The sequence below is a fragment of the Molothrus aeneus genome, chromosome 1, assembly GCF_037042795.1.
Source record: "Molothrus aeneus isolate 106 chromosome 1, BPBGC_Maene_1.0, whole genome shotgun sequence".
Classification (NCBI taxonomy): Eukaryota; Metazoa; Chordata; class Aves; order Passeriformes; family Icteridae; genus Molothrus; species Molothrus aeneus.
In genome coordinates this window covers 5,668,237-5,688,592 of record NC_089646.1, presented here as the reverse complement: position 1 = coordinate 5,688,592, position 20,356 = coordinate 5,668,237, and the positions used below count along the sequence as shown (strand labels likewise).

Below are 20,356 nucleotides of genomic sequence, written 5' to 3'. Positions count from 1 at the left end.
CAAGACCCTCTGTTGTTGTTCCTATTGAGCCCATTGGGATTTGGATGCTCTGGTAATGGGATGCTAATGGGAGACAAATGAGTGGCTTCAGTGGGTTGTTCTGCTGCTGACCATGGTTCCTATCTGGCTAGAAAAACAAATGAATCCAGTTGCCATGGGAACACGCAAGATGCCAATTAGTAAATCAAATCACTGAGAGTTAAAGGTTTTAAAATGCTTCCATAGAGAAAATGTTACCTATTTCTAAGCACCTGAACCTGTACAAAGCTTGTTTTCCTCTCAATATCATGGGCAACTGGAAAACAGGAAGAAATGGGTGTGCTCAGTGCAGAAAAGGGAAATTGTGGGGTTCCATGAAGGTCTTCTGGCACGTTAAGGGCTGCCACAGGAGATCAGGCACTGACCTAATGCCTTACACAGCTCCAGGGGAAAAAAGAGAGATCTGATGAAGCAAAAGAGGGAGAGGCTGCGTTCAGAGACAGGACCTGCAGGTCCATGGACATTTGGAGCAGTAGATATTGGCACTGTGGCACTCAAACTGAGCCCCAGCTCTCCAGTGAGAGGGAAGCTGGCTGGTAGATGCCAACATTTGTGTTGTTGGGTCTGGATCTGAACCATCCACCTGGGACAAATCTTCTAATAACAAAAACAATGAGTCACTGGAACAGTTCCTGGACTTCTTAGGAAGACCCTGGGACCTCCAGCTTTGAAGGGCTTCTCAAAGAGGTCAGGCAATAAATACCATGCCGTGCTTGAGCTGTGCTAAATGCAGCCTTAGGCCAGGGGAATGGACTCTGAATTTGGGAGATCTTTTTCAGCCCTGAGAGCCCGTGTCCCTCTAAAGATCCCGGTGCCTGCTTGAGCACTTAGAGCCAGACATTAAAGGTAGGTGAGATTTTTAAAAGCACTAATTGTCAGCTTTACTGACTCCCTCTGGAGTCGATAGAGAAACTCATTGATTCCAAGTGAAGCAGAATGCCTTTGAAAAGCAGCCTCTAAGTGCTTTGCTGGACAGAAGCCTCACACCACTGAGGACTTGGCCCGTGGCTTTCTGTAAACAATTTCACTGAGCACGAGGAGTCCGAGCATGTTTGTGCAAATAGAAGTACCTGATGGAAAAGTGATCAATTTTATTGAGGGAAAGATCAGATATTTCCAAAGGAAAATACAGCTTGGTGTTTTTCACCTGAGACGTGAAAGAGGAAGCAAAAATAACAACCACCTTCTCCTCTCTATGGCAATTAACCCCAAAAATCTCATGAAAGATGATAATGCTCATCATCTTTTCATTTTTAAGTCTGCTGGGGGAAAATATTTCACCTCAGCATAAGCCTATGTTATCATTAAAAACTCAGACTGATCTCCAGAGAAACCACAGCATCATGTCCAATATATCTTTTAAAATATATATGCCTAACTGTAAGATGAACTGACTCCTCTGAAATTATCTGCTAATATTTAAAAAAAACCCCACCTTGTCTGATTTCACTGTCAGCTATGGCAATTTGTAGCTCTCCACATTTGTAATTTAATACTCAGGGCACCGGTAATCTTGATGATAAAATCAAAGGCCAGATATTCTATTAGCATGTTACGTGCAGTTATGTCACCAAATAATTCAGGAACTTGTACATAAAAATGCAGTTATCAAAAAAACTAATCAAATATTCAGTCAGAATGAAAAAAGAGAATGTGAGTTATTATGCATTACTTTAATAAATAACACTCCTTTTTTTTTTCCTATTAACTAACAAATGGAACAACTCAGTGTTTAATACCGCTGAAGGGTTTTGGTGTATTTGAATCTGGATATTTTGAATCTCAGCAGTCATATCTTATCATTTGATGTAAAACAAGCTTCAGCTCCTCCTCTGATATAGGGCAGCAGAAAATTGTTGTATATGTAACTCAGAAAAATGGACATGCTCTGCTCTGAAGAGGCTCAAGCCTGAGACAAGATCTAAGGTGAAAGGTGTCCCCTGGAGATGGATGTCCCTCCAAGTTAAGTCTTCAAATTGCTATCAGAGGAATCTAGGAAACAAACTCTGCCTTTCTCTCTCAATAGCCACTGTCATCTCACAGGATCTGTAAAGTGATGCTCAGCTTTGTTTCCACAGGAAAATAAAATCCTTTCTCAATGGAAATCCTGTTAGAGACAACTTAAAAATCCCCACAAATCTCTGCTAATCAATTGTTCTTTAAAACTTAAAGACAAAAATTAAGACAGGTACCTGTTTCAAGGACCTAATGAATCTCTTTAAATTCTGTATTTGGACACACACTTCCAATGAAAACTACCTTCTTTCCCAGTAATTTCCCTGATTTCCATTACTGTGGTATTGGAATGAGGAACCAAACTATAGACCCAGACATATATTTTTTATTAACACTTCCATTCCTGAATTTCCATTTCTAGCTTATACTCCATGTGGTGATGAGTTTTAATACATATTCCTGCAAGTTTACTACACATAGTTTGTTTAGATTGATACTATAGTGTATAATAGAGTGGGTGGAAAAGCCTTTCTAACCTTAAAGATCTGTGAGTGAGAATCTGAGCAGTTCTCTCAATGCTTTGAATATTTTTAACATGTAATTGCCAACATCTGTTCAGGATTATCACAGAAAGGATCTACCATGCATGGTTTTTGCTATCTTCTCTACCTTGTCATGCAGGTTGGAGATGTTAAACACTGAGGCTGAATGAGACCTGTCCATAGATAATGCTCAGCAAGAAAGTTTTGTTGCATGGTTAGTCCTCAGTGGACTCAACTCTGCATAAATTACTTAATACTATTTTTGTTTTAATAATAACAGATTATATAAAGATCTTCTTTCATACCAGATGTGTAGTAAAACTGATTTTTCTTCTTTTTTTTGAGGGGGTGAGGAGGGGAGAAATCATATCCTTGAAAATTTGAGAAAACGTGAGTGGAGGAAATGCTGAACCTACCTAAATAAACACTGAAATGTTTTCCGATCTCTTCAAGGCCCAAAATTTCAGCAGTGTTTCTATCACATGCAAACGGATAAACACCATGACAAATTAGGCTATCTGTGCCTGCAGTCTTGAAACCTCAGCTCATAGCACAGATTTAGATTCCTCTATCGATGTGCTCTTAAACATGAATATGCATTTTGAGGTCATTAACCTTCCATTTCTAAAAATCAATATACGAAGGTTTTAAAAGATTTTCATTGCCATCTTCATAGGGTTCACAGATGAGGACTTTATGTATGTGATTCACGAGCCACTGTTCTTACTGCAGCACTTGTGAGCTCTGCCGTTTTGGAGGCACTCTCATTCCTTCTGCCCACAAAAACCGTTTTGGAAAAACATGTAAGAAAAGGTGTATTCTATTGACAGGTCACATTCCCTACATTCCTCCATTTCCTGATCAGTATCTATGGTTAAGTCTTTGGTAATTACGGTGTTTACTACTGGAAATGGCATGTAGGCTTTAACTGCAGCCCGAGTGTTTAACCTGATTTTCACCTGAAATGACTGAGATTGTTTTCAGCGCCCGCAGCACTCTGAACGTTCGTAAGGCTGAGACATTGCCCAGGTCCACAAATTCAGTTATGTATCTGTAACAAGGGAAAGTCACACACAGACAATGACAAAACACCAGCCAAAAAAAACAACAATCAAAGGGACAAAGAGAGACAGAGAAAGAATCACTTGTAGCTGAGAGCCAAAACGTAAGGATCAGGGCGTCTTACCTGGGATTACTGAAATAGTTTTTAAAGCTCTCAATACCCTGAAAGTCCGAAGAGGTGAAACACTGCCTACATTCACAAATTCTCCTACATACCTGTAGAATTAAGTCACAGTTATTTGGAATTATACAATAGAGTATGAGACTTGTCTGAATGAAGAAAGCATTCATACACAGTGGGAGAGAATGCAGCCAAATGAGAGGTGCATCCACTTTTCAGGCTGCTCTTTGATGTCATTTGCCCCAGGTTTTTATTAGTGCACATCATTTCAAATGCCACTTGAACTATTAAACTTTTTTATTAGGCATCCATCCTTTAAAACTACTGAGTGAACTCTGTTATTGTGCTGTTCAGCCATAAATACTTTAAAGATTTTACCATCATGTAGTTGAACAAAAAAATAAAATTCTTTACATTATTGGAAATATTAAGAGTTATTTTGCTGCTTCAAATACTCAAGCAATTTTCACATAATAGCTTCTGAAAACTACGTATAGGACAACATAGCAAAATAGTTCAAGCATTTCGACTGGGTTATTTAGTTTAAGATGCTATAGTTCTGTGGTAAAGCAAATTTTGGTTTCAAGAGATGCTTTAAATTGTATTTTGTTTTATATTTCAATTTCATGCCCTTTAACTGTGGGAAGATGGAGTCTAAATGAATATATCTGCCATCCTACTAAAAGTTCTTTATTATTAAAATACCAGTCCCAGCTGTTCCCTGCCATGCCTCTCTTGGTCATCCTGGAGACTCATCACATCCGAGCCAAATGCTCCCAGGAGGGAGCATTCCAGTCATGGAATGAGCTTCATTTAATCAGTGTTGCACAAAATTATTTCCTCCCAGTCAGTATGCAGAAAAACCATAGTTACCACTCTATCTTCAGAACAAAAGAGATCTTGGACCCTTGAATTTCACTTCTAAAATTCTACCCAATTTCATTCAACTACCCTACTTCTTTGGGGCCTTTGTTTCTAAATGTTAACCAGGTGAGAAAAAACTCACCTGGTTATTTCAAAATGCCTGCTTAAGTGGCCTTTGTCCAAAGGCCCCTGGGGAGGACAAAGCATCCTCTCCATATCTACTAATCCAGATTATAGCCTGGAAGAACAACATTGCTTCTCTTCATAATCTCACAGGGGAGCCTGGGCAATGATTTACCTGTTTCCTCCCCAGCTTTACCCTGTGCTTCTCTCCCAAACTCTTCTTCAGCATGAAAGGTGGAGGAAAAAATAATCTGGGGAGAAGTTCTAGGATGGAAAAATGCTTTTGCTGACCAGAGATTTGTAAAAACACATTATAAATATGTGAACAAGCATATGCTGCTGCTTGTAATAGTCAATTAGGATTTATTTTGGACCTTTGGTTTGATTAAAATGCTGCTGACCAGTTCTTCTGTACCAGGGAGTGAGAAGTAGCTGGAATTCCTGTGCTGAATTTTCCCATTAGCCAGGGAATTGCTTATTGTCTTTAAGATCTTGACAGGGCACTTCCCAACCCAGAGCTACAGCTGCCTCTCCCTCATCTGTCCTGGAAAGAGAAACTCACTAGTCTGGAGAGAGGGATCTAAACAAGGGCAGTTTCATCATTTCCTTTGAACCCATCCCTGATCCCAGAGAGGGTCACAAGCCATGGCTGTGTCTGCTGGCACAGGACAGGAGAGAAGCCCTGGTGACCTGCAGCATGTCTTATTCTTAAGTGTGCTATTTAAAACAGCTCTCTGTGGCCTAATCTGTGCTGTTTCTGCCCAAAAGAGAAGACAAGAAGCTATTTTGCAACAACTCTACAGCAAAAGATGCTCTTCCCACTGCAGCACCCATCAGTGAAATAATTGTATTTTCTGTTAGCTCAAAACCCTCCGTCCATGTGAATCTCATGGCCCCTTATCAGGCTCCTCCATTTTGAATTCCCAGCCCATCTTTGTTTGCAGATACAGAAATAACCTCTGGCAGCACACAGGCTACAAGCAAAGACAACACCAGAGCTACCTGTGTGATCCATCTTACTTTAAATTACTTGCAAATTGGATTTGTATGAAGGCTAAATCGTATCAGAATAGATTCCATTATCCAAGTCTCTGTACTATCTGCTGCTTGCATACTTGGGAAGGAGGTTTCATTGTACATATGAAGATCATATTGCAGCCACTTTTAACTCTCTCACTGCTGCCCATGAGCTCAAGGAAACACTTTTCCATTTTTTTTTTTATTCCAGAATTCCATTTATTTTTCCGTTCTTCAAAGCTTGGTATAATATGTCTTAAAGTAAGAAACATTAGGAATGGATTCTGGTTCTGAATTGATAGTTTGGTATTAAGAAAATAGTTTGATATTAAGAAGTTTGACAGTTCACAGTTGTAGGTCCCCCTGTTTTAGGGATGTTCTAACTAAGATGTGAAATATCATTTGGAAAGAAAATCAAAAGGTAGTTAGGAGAGAAAGCACAGAATGCCAAGCCTCTCATAAGAAAAGGATTTAAGGATTTTTTACGATCCTTGGGCTGGAGCACCGAGTGGCAGTTCAAGCCTAGAATTAGAAAACAAAAAAGAGGGGTAAACCCACAGCCTGTGGGCACCAAATCATGGTTCCTACCAAGAGGGAGTGAATAATTCCCCTGTGGGTTACTGTCCACCTCAAGGTCTGTGCAAACCTTCTCACCTTTCCTGCTCCCTACATCCCAAACATCCAGAGATGATGTAGAGAAAATTTAAGGGGTATTCAGACCGTGTCCCCCACTGACCATTCAGATCTGAATTTCAGTCTGAGATGCTCCCAGAGCTGAGGGAGATGCCTCAACCTCTGCCCAAGCTGACAAGATGAGGAGGAGCAGACTCGTAATCAAAGCTGGAAGCTGTGGCTCCTCTTGTCCTTTTCTCTGCTCCTTTCTACCTTACTGTCAGAAACCTCCTTTCTTCTAGAAAAGTGAGAATCCATGCACAGGAATTCTCCACATTGTGCTGAATTCTGAGACCCACAAATAAACTCACATCCTAACTCACAAACAGATGCATGATTATACCCTGCTTTTACCACCTGCCTGATGGACAGGAGACAGGAGAGCAGGATGGTGACTCTGTGGTGTTGTCCAGCCACTAAAAGTTGCAGGAGAATTGCACTTAGCAATGCTTGAGGAAAAGTTTAGCTGCAAAAAATACTACACTGTGTGCTGACCTCCAAAAGATTCTCCCCATCTGCACTGATTTGTTTTTTTAAAGGCTTATCATAGTGGCCAGATGTCAGTTCAGCCAAATCCATAGGAATGCAGCAACAGATACCAGGACCTGGCCTAGGGCTGGCTTAGATCCAGAGCCTACTGAAATACCCGGGAGTGCTCCTAGGAAGTTCACTCAGGTTTTACACACCTTCATGCTGTTCTGCTGCTAAGAACCACAGAATTATAAAATATCTCAAGCTATGGGAAGGGGCCCATAAGGATCAAGAGGGCAATTCCCTGCTCCTCACAGGACTACCTAAAACTAAACCATATTACCAAGAGCATCATCCAGAGTCTCCTTGAATACTGGTCTTGATCCTTGTGCCCTGATAGAGTTGTGCTTTCAACTTCAGTGTCCCTCACTGGTGTTTTAGCTAACCTTGGTTGAATATTCTTTCCTTATTTTGGTTCCATTCAAATTTCACAGCCCCTGGAGTTCAGATCAGATGTTGGTGTTAACACACTTGAATCTCACTTAATGCTGTGAATTATGGGGGTTAAAGACAGCAGCCAGAACTAACCTAAACTCAGAACTGAATACAGGTATCATTAAGCAGAAAAAAATAAAACAGGGAGATCAGATCAGATCCTTCTGTGTTTAGGAAGTGGAGCCTTTCAGGCATCTCTACCAGCTTTCACTTCAAGATGTCACTCATTCTTTGCACAATTTTCTCTTTTGTGACTAAGAAGAAATCTGGATTTCTCTCGTAGCTGGAGTACTGACAGTGTCAGACCTCTGCCTTTGGCTAGAGCTTGGGCTGACCCTGAGTCCCCTGTGAGTGCTGGCTGACTGCTTCTCTACCCCTGTGTATTTTTAGCTGACTGGATGTTACAAATCCATCACCTTCTTCACAGCACCAGAACCCCACATGTCCTTAATGAACTCTAACAATCTAGGCAGAAGCATACAGCTGAAGGGGAATATAATGGTGGGGGCCAAATTTCTATTTCCAAGATATATAACAAGTTTCAGAGGACTACAAATTAATTCTCTGTAGTAAAATAGTAATTACTTTCCAGGTGAAAAAGGTTTTGAAAACAGGGACATGAAAACAGCTCTGATGATGTGATGGATAGGTAGAGTATAAATAGGGATTTAAATACGTGGGTATTCACTCACACTGACAACACTTTCTATTCAGGGGTCTGGAGCTTCCCAAAACTACATTAGATAGGCAGATATTATTACAGATATTTTACAAACAGCTCTCTCTGTGGAGCACAGAGGGAGTAAATAATTTCTCCAAAATTGTGTAGTGAATTCAGAGAACAGAACTGAGAGTTCCTCTGACTTCTTCCTCTGAAACCACTCAGGATAAAAATACTCCTCCCTAATACACTTCAGCCTTTTCTCATTTTCAGTAAAATTTGACTGAAAGAAAAAAAAAAACATCCAGACAACCATTTAAAAAGTTCTATTGCATATAACTCTCTTGAAAAATATAAAGGAGTGCTACTTACGCCATAACAATAACACTGAAATCCAGCCAGTTCCATGGATCCCGAAGGAAGGTGAATTCTGTCATGCAAAATCCTCTTGCCAATATTTTTATCAATGACTCAAAAGTGTAAATGCCAGTGAAAGTGTACCTGGGGAACAGAGTGGCCAAAGAAGAAAGAGAATTAGCAAGCAGCAGACAGCTGAAACTGCAGGGGCACCACTCTGGGGTTGCTCGTGTGAGTCACAGCTGCAGACTGGGCTGTGCATGAACAGCCTTGTGTGTGGACCAAGGAACAGGTAAGGAACAGCAAAACACTCAGGACAGTCTCAGAATGGAGATAACTTCCAGCACAGGGTGTCCCTTGATGAATCTTCACTCATTAAGTCAAGCATGGACACCACCCTGCTAAGCTGGGCTGTGGGACTTCTGAACCTCTGCCATCTCCAGTGGACCAAGAGTGGATTAGGGATTCATGGAAAGGTTTGGGTGGGAAGAGAGCTTAAAAATCACCTCCTTCCAACACCCTTGCCATGAGCAGGAAACCTTCCACTAGACCAGGCTGATCAGAGACTCATCCAACCTGGTCTTGAGCACTCCCAGGGATGGGAAGTCCACAACCTCTCTGGGCAGCATTATGCCACACTCCTCGCTTTTCCACTCGGAAGGAGGGTGGTTGCTCCCTTCATACCTCTCATCTCTTCCTGCCCAAGACATTTCGGAGATTTAAAAAATGCCACCACTTGTTTTTATCAGCTAGAAAGGGTAATTCTCCTTCAACTTCCCTTGTGTTTCACTGTCCCTGGTAAATCGCACCAGCCTTGAGAATTAAACAACAAAATGCCCTCTCCAAAAAAGAATTTAAAAACTCCCATCTGACTACTGTATGTAGTAATTTTTACCTGCCTGACAGTAAAGGAGACACAAGGCTAGTTTTTTCCCCTCTGGTAAATTAAGTTATTACCAACAGCCTCTTGACTGTGACGATCTGGGCTAGAACATAGATCTTACCTTTCATGATAAAGATGACACTTGTAATAAAATTTAGCCAAATCTCTGTGGAGGACAGTAATGCCTCTGATTTACAGCTCTCAGATCTGGACTCACCCAGGGTTCTACTTGCCATCAGAGATAGAGTTCAGGGCATACAACAGCTCTTTTTAAATGTTGCTGCCTGAGACACCTAGCCCAATGGACTGGGTATTCTAGGCCATATCTTAACAAAAGAAATAAATGTTTAGTGTCTACCATGGGCATTTCCTACCCCTTTTCTCCTAATGAAGATGCAGATGATACCAAAGCCTATTAAAAAACCTCAAACACCTCAAATCCACTAAAACACAAATCTCATAAGTCATGATGTGAAGGGCTGTCACTGGAAGCACTGGCTTGTGTTTTCTGTTCAGTGCCTAAACATCTGTTGGTGCCATCACACATTAAAAAAATTTGTAACATTTCAGATTCCTGTTTGGTAGAAAAAAGGTGTGAGCAATTGAAGGTGGCAATATAAGGAAGAACATTATGTATAAAATATATTTAGCTGTATTACACTGAACTGCAACTGATCAAATACACAGATATCATGTCCTCCTGCCATTGTGTTACACTGTAGTACTACTCACATGTTATAAAATCTCAGTGTGTTTCATCTTAAAATGGGGATTAGCCTGACAGTTTGGGTGCAGCAGTGGGCATTAAAAGTGTCTCACAGCTCCTCTTTGACCATATACCTGAGCATTATCTTGGACCCAATTTTTTCCCAGCTCCTATTTAGCTTTGCTCTGGTATTTCGAATATAGGTCACCCATGTGACAGTCTCTTTAAGCATGTGTATTTAGTAATACACACAGAAAACACATGCAAAGAACTAAAAAAAAAAATACTTAACAGTACATAAGCTCATTAAAATGATAAAGCACTTGTATTTATTCAGCATGTCAGATGGGTTTAATTGATTGTATAATCATCATCTAATTCTAAATGGATCGGGGAAAGTCCTCCAGCAACTGAACAGCTTCTTTAACAACAAAAGTCAGGGTTCTTAAAAAAATTTTTAGTGGGGGAAAGTTGAATTGATTCCTTCTTTTTTTCAAAATGGTAAGAAAAATGCTTTAATGGAAGATCTAGGACAAATATTTGCACAAGGTTATTCTTCTATCCCCTGTGAGTCTCTGAAACAGCAGAACAAAATGGATTAAATGTATCTTCTCCAAATCCAATATTAATCAATTTGAATTACAGTTCATTGGGTTATTTTGCTCCTTCAAAGTACTTGACTTTGATTTCATTCCATGCACTTGAGGAGGAAAAGCTGAGAGATATGAAGGGACACGGGAGAAGAGGAAACATGGAAGGATTCACTCCATGCTGCATGACCCCATCCGCATTTCTGCTCTATGTTTTCTGCATGCTCTGTTTGATGCACTGATAAAATCAGCCAAATTCTCCTGCTTGCAGAAGGCACAATATTATCATTTATGGTATTTCCCTCCAGAATATTTGAATTTCCAGCTGTACACCAGCTGGCCAAACTTTGATGAGATCATCACGTGGATGAGGCGTCTGTGATTCAGCAAAAAACATCATGGCAATGGTTATGAAAGTTTTCAATAGGAGAAGGACAACATCAGGGGAAAGGACAGCACAGACATACTTGAGGGTACCACACTATACATGAAACATCCTGGGATTAGGATGTTATTGTGATGGGATGAAATATTTGGTTCAGTGCTGCCTATAATTAGTAATTTATGGCCTAGAAGATGTGCCCTGCATGATTTTAAGGAACCTAAATAAGGGCATTTTACTGTATTTTCTTACAGCCCTGAGTAGACCAACCACCAGGCTATGAAGCAGCAGATGGCATTTATCATATGTCAGTCAAAAATAAAAAGTGCGTTCTGATTGGTTCAATGAGCCAAAATAATTGTTTAATGCACTGTAGGTTGATTAGCTTGTGCATCTGGTATCTGTTTCTAAAAGGAATATTTTTAAGCAACTTAAAGAAATGAAATGGGTTTTCATTTCACTGAGGTCCCTTAACCTCTTTAAAAATTAATTTTAAAACCCACAACAACAAAAAATAACCCCCTTCAAGCAGCACCTTTGCTATTTTCCCTGAAGGCTTGTCAAGCTAAAAAGACAGGAATTCTCATAGAGGTATTCCCAGATAATTTGATGCTCATAAAGTATTCCTGCCAATGATTACAGGGGAACACTTCTCATGCTGTGCTCAGTGCAGAAGGAACTTTTGCTTTCATTAAGTTTCAGATCAAGGATAGAACTAAGTCAGTTCAGGAACTATTCTCTGAAATAATTAAACTTAAGCTCCATCAGCCTATTCTGATGTGTCCAACCATCAAATCTGTTGCATGGGAACTGTGGAAGGCTGACAAGTTTCACACAGGGCTGTCCTCAATATGTGATTTCATCCAGATGTGGCATAAAAGGTGCCTTTGGCAATAAGAATTAGATTCATGGACTAAAAATGTTTACTTTGCTTACTAAGGGAGCTTTCACAGGCTAAAACAACTACCTGGAAAAACATTTTGTGAGGGCAGACACCACAGTCAGTACTGCTGGAAAGAAATTAGACAATAGCAAACAAGATTCAAACAAGAACACAACAAAAGGAAGAGGAAGGCTGAGGTGAGGATGGGGCAGCTGTAAAGGATACTTACTCAACATATTTATTCCATGACGGAGTCTCTGATTGTGCCATGAACACACAATTAGTTAAAATAGTGCACATAATAAACATACTGAACAATGTAAAGAGGCAAATTAAGGAAAACAATGCATTTGATACAAGAATTCATAAATTTTTGTCTTTTCACACAAGATGTGACAGCTCAATCACAATTTGCAAGTTGCTTCAAGAACTATAAGCATTTGTTTGCAAGTGCATTGGGAGACAAATAATTATATAAACATAGAAAAATGGGGGAACCTTCCCTGCTTTTTTTTTCTTTTCCTATATCTTTTAAACATACTTTTTAGAGTAAACAAATGTACTGACTCTGCAGTCCTTTGAAAGTACAATACCCCAAATTTACAGCTGTGTTGGTCAGATGACAATGTGCATAGGTGCACAACTTTGTATGAAAAGAGGGATTAGTCTCATTTAAGTATCCACAGAAAAACCTGTGTCTGCAAATTCTCACTTCATTTTTTATCCTGAAACATTTCTCAGGCAGTAGGGGGAAGTTACAAATCTGGTCTTTCTAATCTCTTTAATGGGCTTGAGGTCTCACTTTCAGTATAAAGTTTCACCAAAAGCAAGTATGAGTTTCAGAGCATTAATTTTAAGGCTTGGTCTGCAAACCTGCTGGGCAAATAAGCAGCCTTGGTCTGCAGGGCTCTCTGCCTCTGCTGAGGGACCAGATTCCCTATTTGGAGTCTAAAACAAACCTCCCAAGTGCACAGTTCGCACACTTTGCTGCTAAGCTGAAACCATAAACATAAAAAGCACCCTAAATCAAATTCCTGAAATTGAAAACATAATTCACTGGATGGCTCTACTAAAAGCACATGCCACTTTCTGTAAAAAGTTACAAAATATGATGGGATTCTCCTGCATCAATAACTGGTCTCATGCAACCAGGAAAATCTAACTACAGAAGATAAGGCAAAGGAAAACAGCCTGCAACCCAGTCAAAAGGCAGGGACCCTTCCCTGGGAATATAAGTAAAACACAAAAATAAATTTCTTTTGCCTTTTTTTGAAAGGATTTAAAAAAAAAAAAGTTTGGTTTGATTTGGTTTGGGTTGTTTTTTTTTCATCTCTGTATTTGATTCTGTTTGTGTTATTTTTTGTTTGAGAATAGTGATTGAAGGATTTAGTTTCAAACCTATGTCCTGAAATGTTTGCATTAAATTTATCCTCTTGCAGAGCCAAAATCTCTGCTGAATACAGAGTGGAATGTTTTCCAATGGGCCACATAAGCAACAGCAAGGTAAAATTGGTAGTAACCAACCTGAGGATTCCCCAGGGCCACCACAGAAGGCAGTAATTGAACTCACAGGGACTGCTCATCTCACAAACATCTTCCACTTCTGGGCCAACACCTCCTACCGAAGGACCAGCAAGGATGTCTGATACCCACTCACATTTGTTCACATCAGCTTCAGATATATTCTGTAAGTTTTGTCATTCTTGTTAACATAACTATTAAGTTCCAGCTAGCCTAGAAAACACTGGATTACTTTTTCAACTCCAGTGAAATGCTGTGGATGAAGCACAGGAAAGCAGAGTGCTATCTTCAGACCATGTCAAACAAATAGCACATTTCAATTCCAAGAAAATAAACTCCTCTATTGGAATTTAGGGTATCTAGTTTAATCTCTATATGCCTGTTTCCTTGTGATACAAACTGAATCTAACAGCTTTCCCAAAGGCTCTCTTACAGGCAGGTGTCATCATCTCCTTATACAAGCACCAAAGAGAACAAACCAGAGAACACAGGTTGAGAACCTAAGGGTCAGTTCTGGGACAAGAAACACACTACAGATTCAACCTGGGTTTCATCATCAAGCTGAAAACTACAAACATGAAAGAATTAAACATTTCAGCTGGTTATGCACCAAAATTAGTGGTCTGTGTTAAATTAGAAAGAGAAAACAGAAATCCCCACAGAATGGAAATTAGCATTCCTACCTGAAATAGAATGCAATTGTTTGCATTAGAAAAAGTCCATGATGATGATCTACTCAGAAAGGACAAAGCAAAGAAGATAAAACTGACATAAGCTGTATTTGCAGCATTGTCCATTCTCTATCTTAGAACTGCTATTAAATCAAATTTTCCAAAGCCTACAAACTAAATATACTAAGCTACTCATCAGGATCCTTTCTGCAATAAATCAAACCTATTATTTCCAATTTGAGGTTACAGAATAGCCTTTGCACAAACCGATTCTAAAAGTTATAAATTTTATCTCCTAGCACAAAGATACTGAGTCAAACGCAGCACACTTCTATTCTAGACTTCATTATGATGGATAATTGTTAATTAGCAGACTGAATACTAGAGGCTCTTTAGGTGATCATTGCCAAATTACATATAATATGTGCAAGCAAAGGTTAGTCCCAATGAAGAGAATGTATAATTGGTGCTTCACAGGATCTCATTTTGCCTTATGGAAAGTGTGTAAAATAGGATGGGAGGAAAGCTGCAAGCAGAAAATATGGACAAAGATTGGAAATTCGGTAAGAAGATTATTTTTCTTTTTCTGATGCACCACAATCTATAATTCTAGCACCAACATAGGCCTTTTTAACCAAACTTCCAGCCTGGATACGTGGTAAAGTGAGAAAAACTAGCTATAAAACCTAGAAAAAGGCCCAATTAGAATTGCTACAGATTTTATACAGGCTAGCAAACTGCTTGGAGAAACTAAGGACACCACAAAATGATCCTTGGCTTGCAGGCAAGAAGAGGAGTCTTTTAAACACAAGACATCAAGGAAATGTTACCAGTAATTTAATCTCATTAAAAGGTGGAGATAGTTAATAAAGGTGTTAATAACAGCTAATAATGATGCAGAAGACAGAAAATGTTCATCCCATTGGGGATAAAATCCTCCATGTCCTCTGGGACAGGAATGGAGCAGGGCCACCTTCTGGGCTGCCATGTGGACCCTGGACCATCCATGAGGCCTCACAGACCCTGAATAAAAGGAGAAATACCTAGAAGGGGTTTAAAGATACATTATTAGTTGCAACAAACATAACTAAGAGGCTGTGGGAGTTTTTCCCCTTGGAAGGGTGTATTTTTGAAAGACTGTATCTCTCAGTTTTGGCTGGATGAGCAGTGATCACATAGCAATTATCCTGCCAGACATCTCAGAGGAAGAACTCCACATACAGCCACTTAACCAGGAGATGTGACCCCCACAGCTTCTTTATGGGGTGATTTTACTCTGTCCTCTCTATTCTGTTCCACTGTTGGCCTTCATGGTGCACTCAATGGCTGGAAATTGAAATATGGCATCCACTAAAGAAGCTGCTACAGATATTTACGTGACAGGGCAGCATTTGCTAATGCTCCTTTTAGGCTTTTGCCCTGGGGAAAATAAAGATTGCTTGATTACAGTCACGCAAGAGGATAGATCTGGGTCCCGGGTCCATGTCTGGGATATTATCTGCTTCAGTACCTGCGGGTTTGGGCTCCTTTCTGCCTGGGATATTGACTGCCTGCTCAGCCACTTGGCCTTTGTATTTCAGGTTGATACAAAAGGTCTTTATTGACAGAAAACAAATCAGTGCCTAATGCAGGATCTTCGTTGTCTCACTGGGACTGGAGTTTTTGTCTCCTGCCTGTGCCTGCCAAAGATTGAGCTGTTGGTTCTCTCAAAATTATCAACACAGGGTGATAATTTCTGTCTTTCTGGAGCTAAACTCATGTTTGCATTGAGACCTGCCACTCCCAAAATCTTACACTCCTTATCTGACCATATTTCTTTCCTGATAGACATTATTTCAAATGCTCTCCTGTGTGGTCTTTATCCTCGGAAGTAATGTGATAAGGATTTCTTGATTATTTGTCTTCTGTTCAACTGCTACCAAGGGCATGTAGCCCCTGTGCTACACATTCCTGTGACCTCTTGGCTTCACCAAACAATGTAGGAAAAAAGGGAGAAGAAGACAGAACAAACCTCCTAAGCTGGAGGCAACACTCTCAGTTTCTTTCTAAGCAGCTCAATTTTCAGATTCTTACTTTAGCCATACCTGGGCAAATGCATTGACCTTGATTAACTTCAGCAAGGCTGTGCTGAGGTAACTGTGCCTAAAAAACTTGGTTGGGCTCTGGGTATGCAGCAGCATGTGCTGCATTGTGTGCACACATAATCTGATCCACCAGCTCATCTCTCTGCAGAATTCTACAGTGTATTCTTAGTAACCATAATAATATCTTGGCTGATAACACATATTCATTTTTGCATAGAATTATTGCAATCAGAAGCTTCACCTGTTTTTCCTTTTGCTAGAATATCTATAGTGTCACCTTTTTTTTCTCCTCCCTGTATGGAGTGGGAATCTAATTTATTTCCCTATTTGTTTTCCCTGAAATTTAATAATTAACCAATCTTTTTAAGATGTTACCTACTTAGTATTCATTTATTCTCTGTGGTGGACATGAGCATTGCAGATGAGGGACTTCCATCACTAAAACATCACAGAATGATCAGGGCAGCATGTGAAGTCTTTGAATTATCACTGCGTGTCTCCCATGTGCACCCCAGAGAAAGCAGCCAAGTCATGAAAAAAGGTGTGTTTTTAGTAATGTTCACACAAAGCTGAACATTTGGGTCAGTTTGGCCTTCCAGAGAGATGTGACTATGTCAGAAAATAATGTTTCTGGGGTTGTGTGAAAAAAAACAAGCCAAAACCAACCACTGCAGCCTGTCTTGCATGACTTCAGAACCAGAGCTGGTTCTGGAAATCAGGCATTGCCCTTCCATTGGAAAGTCCAGCAGGACAGTCCGTGCCTTTTTTCTTTTTCGGATAACATATCCAAATAAACAAACTAGAACAGAATCAACAGAACAATTTTTGAAATATTCTCTTTCAGGAAAAAAAAAAAATTCTGATCTGAAGCAGTTCAAAATTAAATTGTGTCTGCAGACAGTGTCACAGAGTTTTACCTCTGGGAGGGATTGCTGAAGTGCTTGGTAGCAAAGCTCTCCATCAGTTCAGATTTCCCCTGGTTGCCTTCCTTTCTGAGGTACTACACCCACTTTCCCTTCAGTAAAGATGATCAGTCCCTTCCCATCGTTTAATCCTGAGTAAACTCACCAGGCTCTCCAGTGCAGTTCACATTATCTGATAGCAGCAGTATGATACAGGCATTTTTATAGCTCACATAACAATATAAAATGAAACAAACCGAAAATCCAAGTGCATTTCTGCTTGTGCAGGCAAATTCAGCCAGAAGATTTAAAACAGCTAAATGAAATAAAATGGTTTCTGACTTCAATCCATCTGTGTTTAAAACCCATATAAAATACATGAGGAGGAAAATCAACAGAAAGGATATGAATGTACCAAAATTTTAATTGCTGCTCTTCTGATTGGATGGAAAGGACTAAGTATGTACAAGGCAGGAGTGGCACTAAATCGAAAGATTGTCTTCCCTTTGTTCAGTACTATAAATGTCTGGAAAACAAAACAGAAAATGAGAACATTCAGTATTTGCATTTATGCTCAGATTTTCCAGCCCACAGCCCACTGGGAAATTCCTGCCAGCATCTCATACTTTTCCCCCCTCCCAAGACCCCCAAAATCCTTCTCACTTGGTGAAAAGTTTTGTCCAAGGCCTTCCCTACAGAACTGACTGTCCTGACTGTCCCCCTCCACCATGGGGCTGGGAAGAGAGCAGAATCACCTTCAAAAATAAAAAAAATTACCTGGAGACTGAAGTGTGGTGGAAAAAATTATGTTATGCTCTTCTTCCCTGCAGATCTCACTATGTTGTTGATCCAACTTCTCTACTTTGAACACTTTATTGCTCTCAATTTTGTCTCACCAAGCAAAAAGTGGTAGGAGGCACAGTTCCAGACTAGGATCTGACTTTGGCACTGAAGCACTCTCATTGTGCTCAGATGAATATGGCCAGAGAAAAACAATTCTCTGTTATCTTAAACCAAAAACAAAAGTAAATTGGATTCTGACCCAAATTGCAGAGCTCTGAAGATGCCCCACCAGGCATAGAGGAGCTAATATTCACTCAGAGACAGAATTGAGACACCCAATATACAAAATCTAAGAAATTCACACACCTTGAGTCTAAAAACTTCATGGCACTAAAATTGCAAATCTATATCCTGTTGCTTATGCCCAGGGATAGCAGGCAAATTAAAAGGTAAATTAATTCTGGCCCTTCCAGGTAAGTAATCTGTTTGTCTTTATCCATTTAATTTTTGTTCTGTAGCTCTAGCACCTGCCTCTACACTGTTTTAATAGAAGTACCATTATGGTCACATTAATTCATTGTTTACAGGAAATAGCATAGCCCAAAATCAGAAACAGCAGTACCTGAAAAAACTGGAAGCTGCCTAAAAAAACAAAGGGCTTCCAAGCTTCATTTTGTCCTCTGTTTTGTGAAATGCTTGGAAAGGGGAATGAACTGTAGTAAGCAACCAGCCCAGCTCTGCTGTCAGCAGCCTTTTGACAGAAGCTGTTTGCACTGCTGTGGCTTTGGTCCAGCCTGCACGTGATCCCTCATCAGGTGATGCTCGCTTTGGGACAAAGTTCACCATTCTGCAAAGTGCCAGCACTGCACATGCTGCTCACACCTCCCTTCTGCTCTGCTTTGGTCATCTGAAATGGAGTTTTGCTCTTCCTCAGCAGGAGCAGAGCTGCTGCTCTCCAGGAACGGTTGTGAAGGTGCCTCCTGCTCTTGTGCAGAGTGCTCGCACAAGGCTCAAGTCACCCAGAAGCCCTTAACATTAAGGGGCTTAAGTGATAAACAACAGACCTGTGAAGTCACAGCTCATGAAGAAGGCAAGATAGGGCAGATAAAAACCTCTGGCTTAAATTAACTCAGCTACTGCTCTGCTCATTTCAGATATTGTATATTCATTCTTAGGGTTATCTGAAAACACACAAATTTAAATTATGCTTTTTATCCCTCTTTGCCCCCCTCCTGCTTAGATGTTTTCTGGGAGCCCTGCTCATGCCAACATTCTGATCCTTAATCTGGGAAAGAAGTATTTTTTTACTTTTTGTAGAAAGATAACAAGCAGAGCACCCAAAGCAGAGGTCATGCTTTAGCTTTAGGTTGGTGCTCACCTTACGATCATTGTAGAAAGGGTCGATGTCCTCCAGGGGCTCCCCAATGAGCTCTGGAGAAACAGTCCCATAGATATCAGGCAGCTTCTTGCAAGCTTGCAAGTCAAACTGAGGCTGAGGCTTCTCTTCCTCGCCCAGCTGCTCCCTGTATTCCTGCTTGGCATTCCTGGCGAGCTTCTCTGCAATCCGCTTCTCAATGGCAGCCAAGGACTCGGGCGTGAACCGGTGGAAGCTGTTAGTACCCGGTGGTAACAAGAAGTCAGCCATCTTTTCATCCTGCTCTGTCTTTACTGGTCTTTACTCCTAGTAGTGGAAACAGCTGAAATTTAAAAAAAAAAAAGTTATCAGAAGTTAGCGGTGTGAGGAAAGCAAGAAGAACAAAGCCAGCAGAATGAAAAAAAAATCCCACCAAACTCAGCCCCCAAGGAACTCGTTATCTCGTTATGTATTATCAGGAAGTTCTTTATCTGTTTTTATGTGGTTAATAGAACATCAAGGAAAACAAAAATGACTGAAATTGTAATTTCAATAAGAAATAACACAGGATCAAATCTAAACAGACTTTAAAGATAGACTGTGGAATATTCTTAAGTTCTTCAGTCATTTGGAATCCTAAATCCAAAGAAGTAACTTAGATTCGCACAAGCTTAAGTTTCATTGAAAGCCACAGAGATTCAGATTCCTAACTCATTTTTGAAAATGCAACTCTGGGAGTGGATGAACAATGTTCCTAAGATGACTGCAAGGCAGATCTAAATCAGCCGATGTCTGGCCACATGATGCAAAATCTAAAAATGCCCCAGCTGTTCTATTCCAAATTTAAAGAGTGAAGGGTCAAGTTTAGATTTTTAAATCCCTTTAAAAAATCTTCATAATCTCTGTCTTAGGCTTCTGTAATATAATTTTAATTTTCCTTTGGGACAGGAAATACCATCTTCAAGATATCTCCTCAGGACTTTTAAGCATTTTCTTTTCCTCCACACCCTGAAATCTGAAGGATGATGGAAGCTCAAATGTGCCTGGAAAAGCTCTGGGACCTTCATGAAAGCACACCAAGCTTCTAAGATGCTGAACAGCCACTGCTGCCAGCTTGTCATCTCTGAAAAGCAGGCTTCTTTCATCCAAGACCAATTTGAATATCCTGGAGTTGGACTCAATGATCCTTGTGTTTTCAAGCTCAGGATATTCTTTTA

The 20,356-nt window shown here is 40.2% G+C and overlaps 1 protein-coding gene across 2 annotated transcripts in view; it reads right to left on the bottom strand.

Moving 5' to 3' along the window:
- LOC136557178 (sodium channel protein type 5 subunit alpha-like) overlaps window positions 1-19,430 on the bottom strand; it is a 177,022-nt gene extending 157,592 nt beyond the window's left edge. For both annotated transcript variants that reach the window (XM_066550788.1, XM_066550798.1), the window contains exons 1-5: window positions 19,164-19,430; window positions 17,410-17,528; window positions 12,054-12,143; window positions 8,396-8,524; window positions 3,497-3,588 (exon numbers count right to left, since the gene is read on the bottom strand). In XM_066550788.1, coding sequence (XP_066406885.1) covers window positions 3,497-3,588; window positions 8,396-8,524; window positions 12,054-12,143; window positions 17,410-17,528; window positions 19,164-19,430 — 697 coding nt within the window. The remainder of the gene's footprint in view (window positions 1-3,496; window positions 3,589-8,395; window positions 8,525-12,053; window positions 12,144-17,409; window positions 17,529-19,163) is intronic.
- Between the last annotated feature and the right edge of the window lie 926 nt (window positions 19,431-20,356).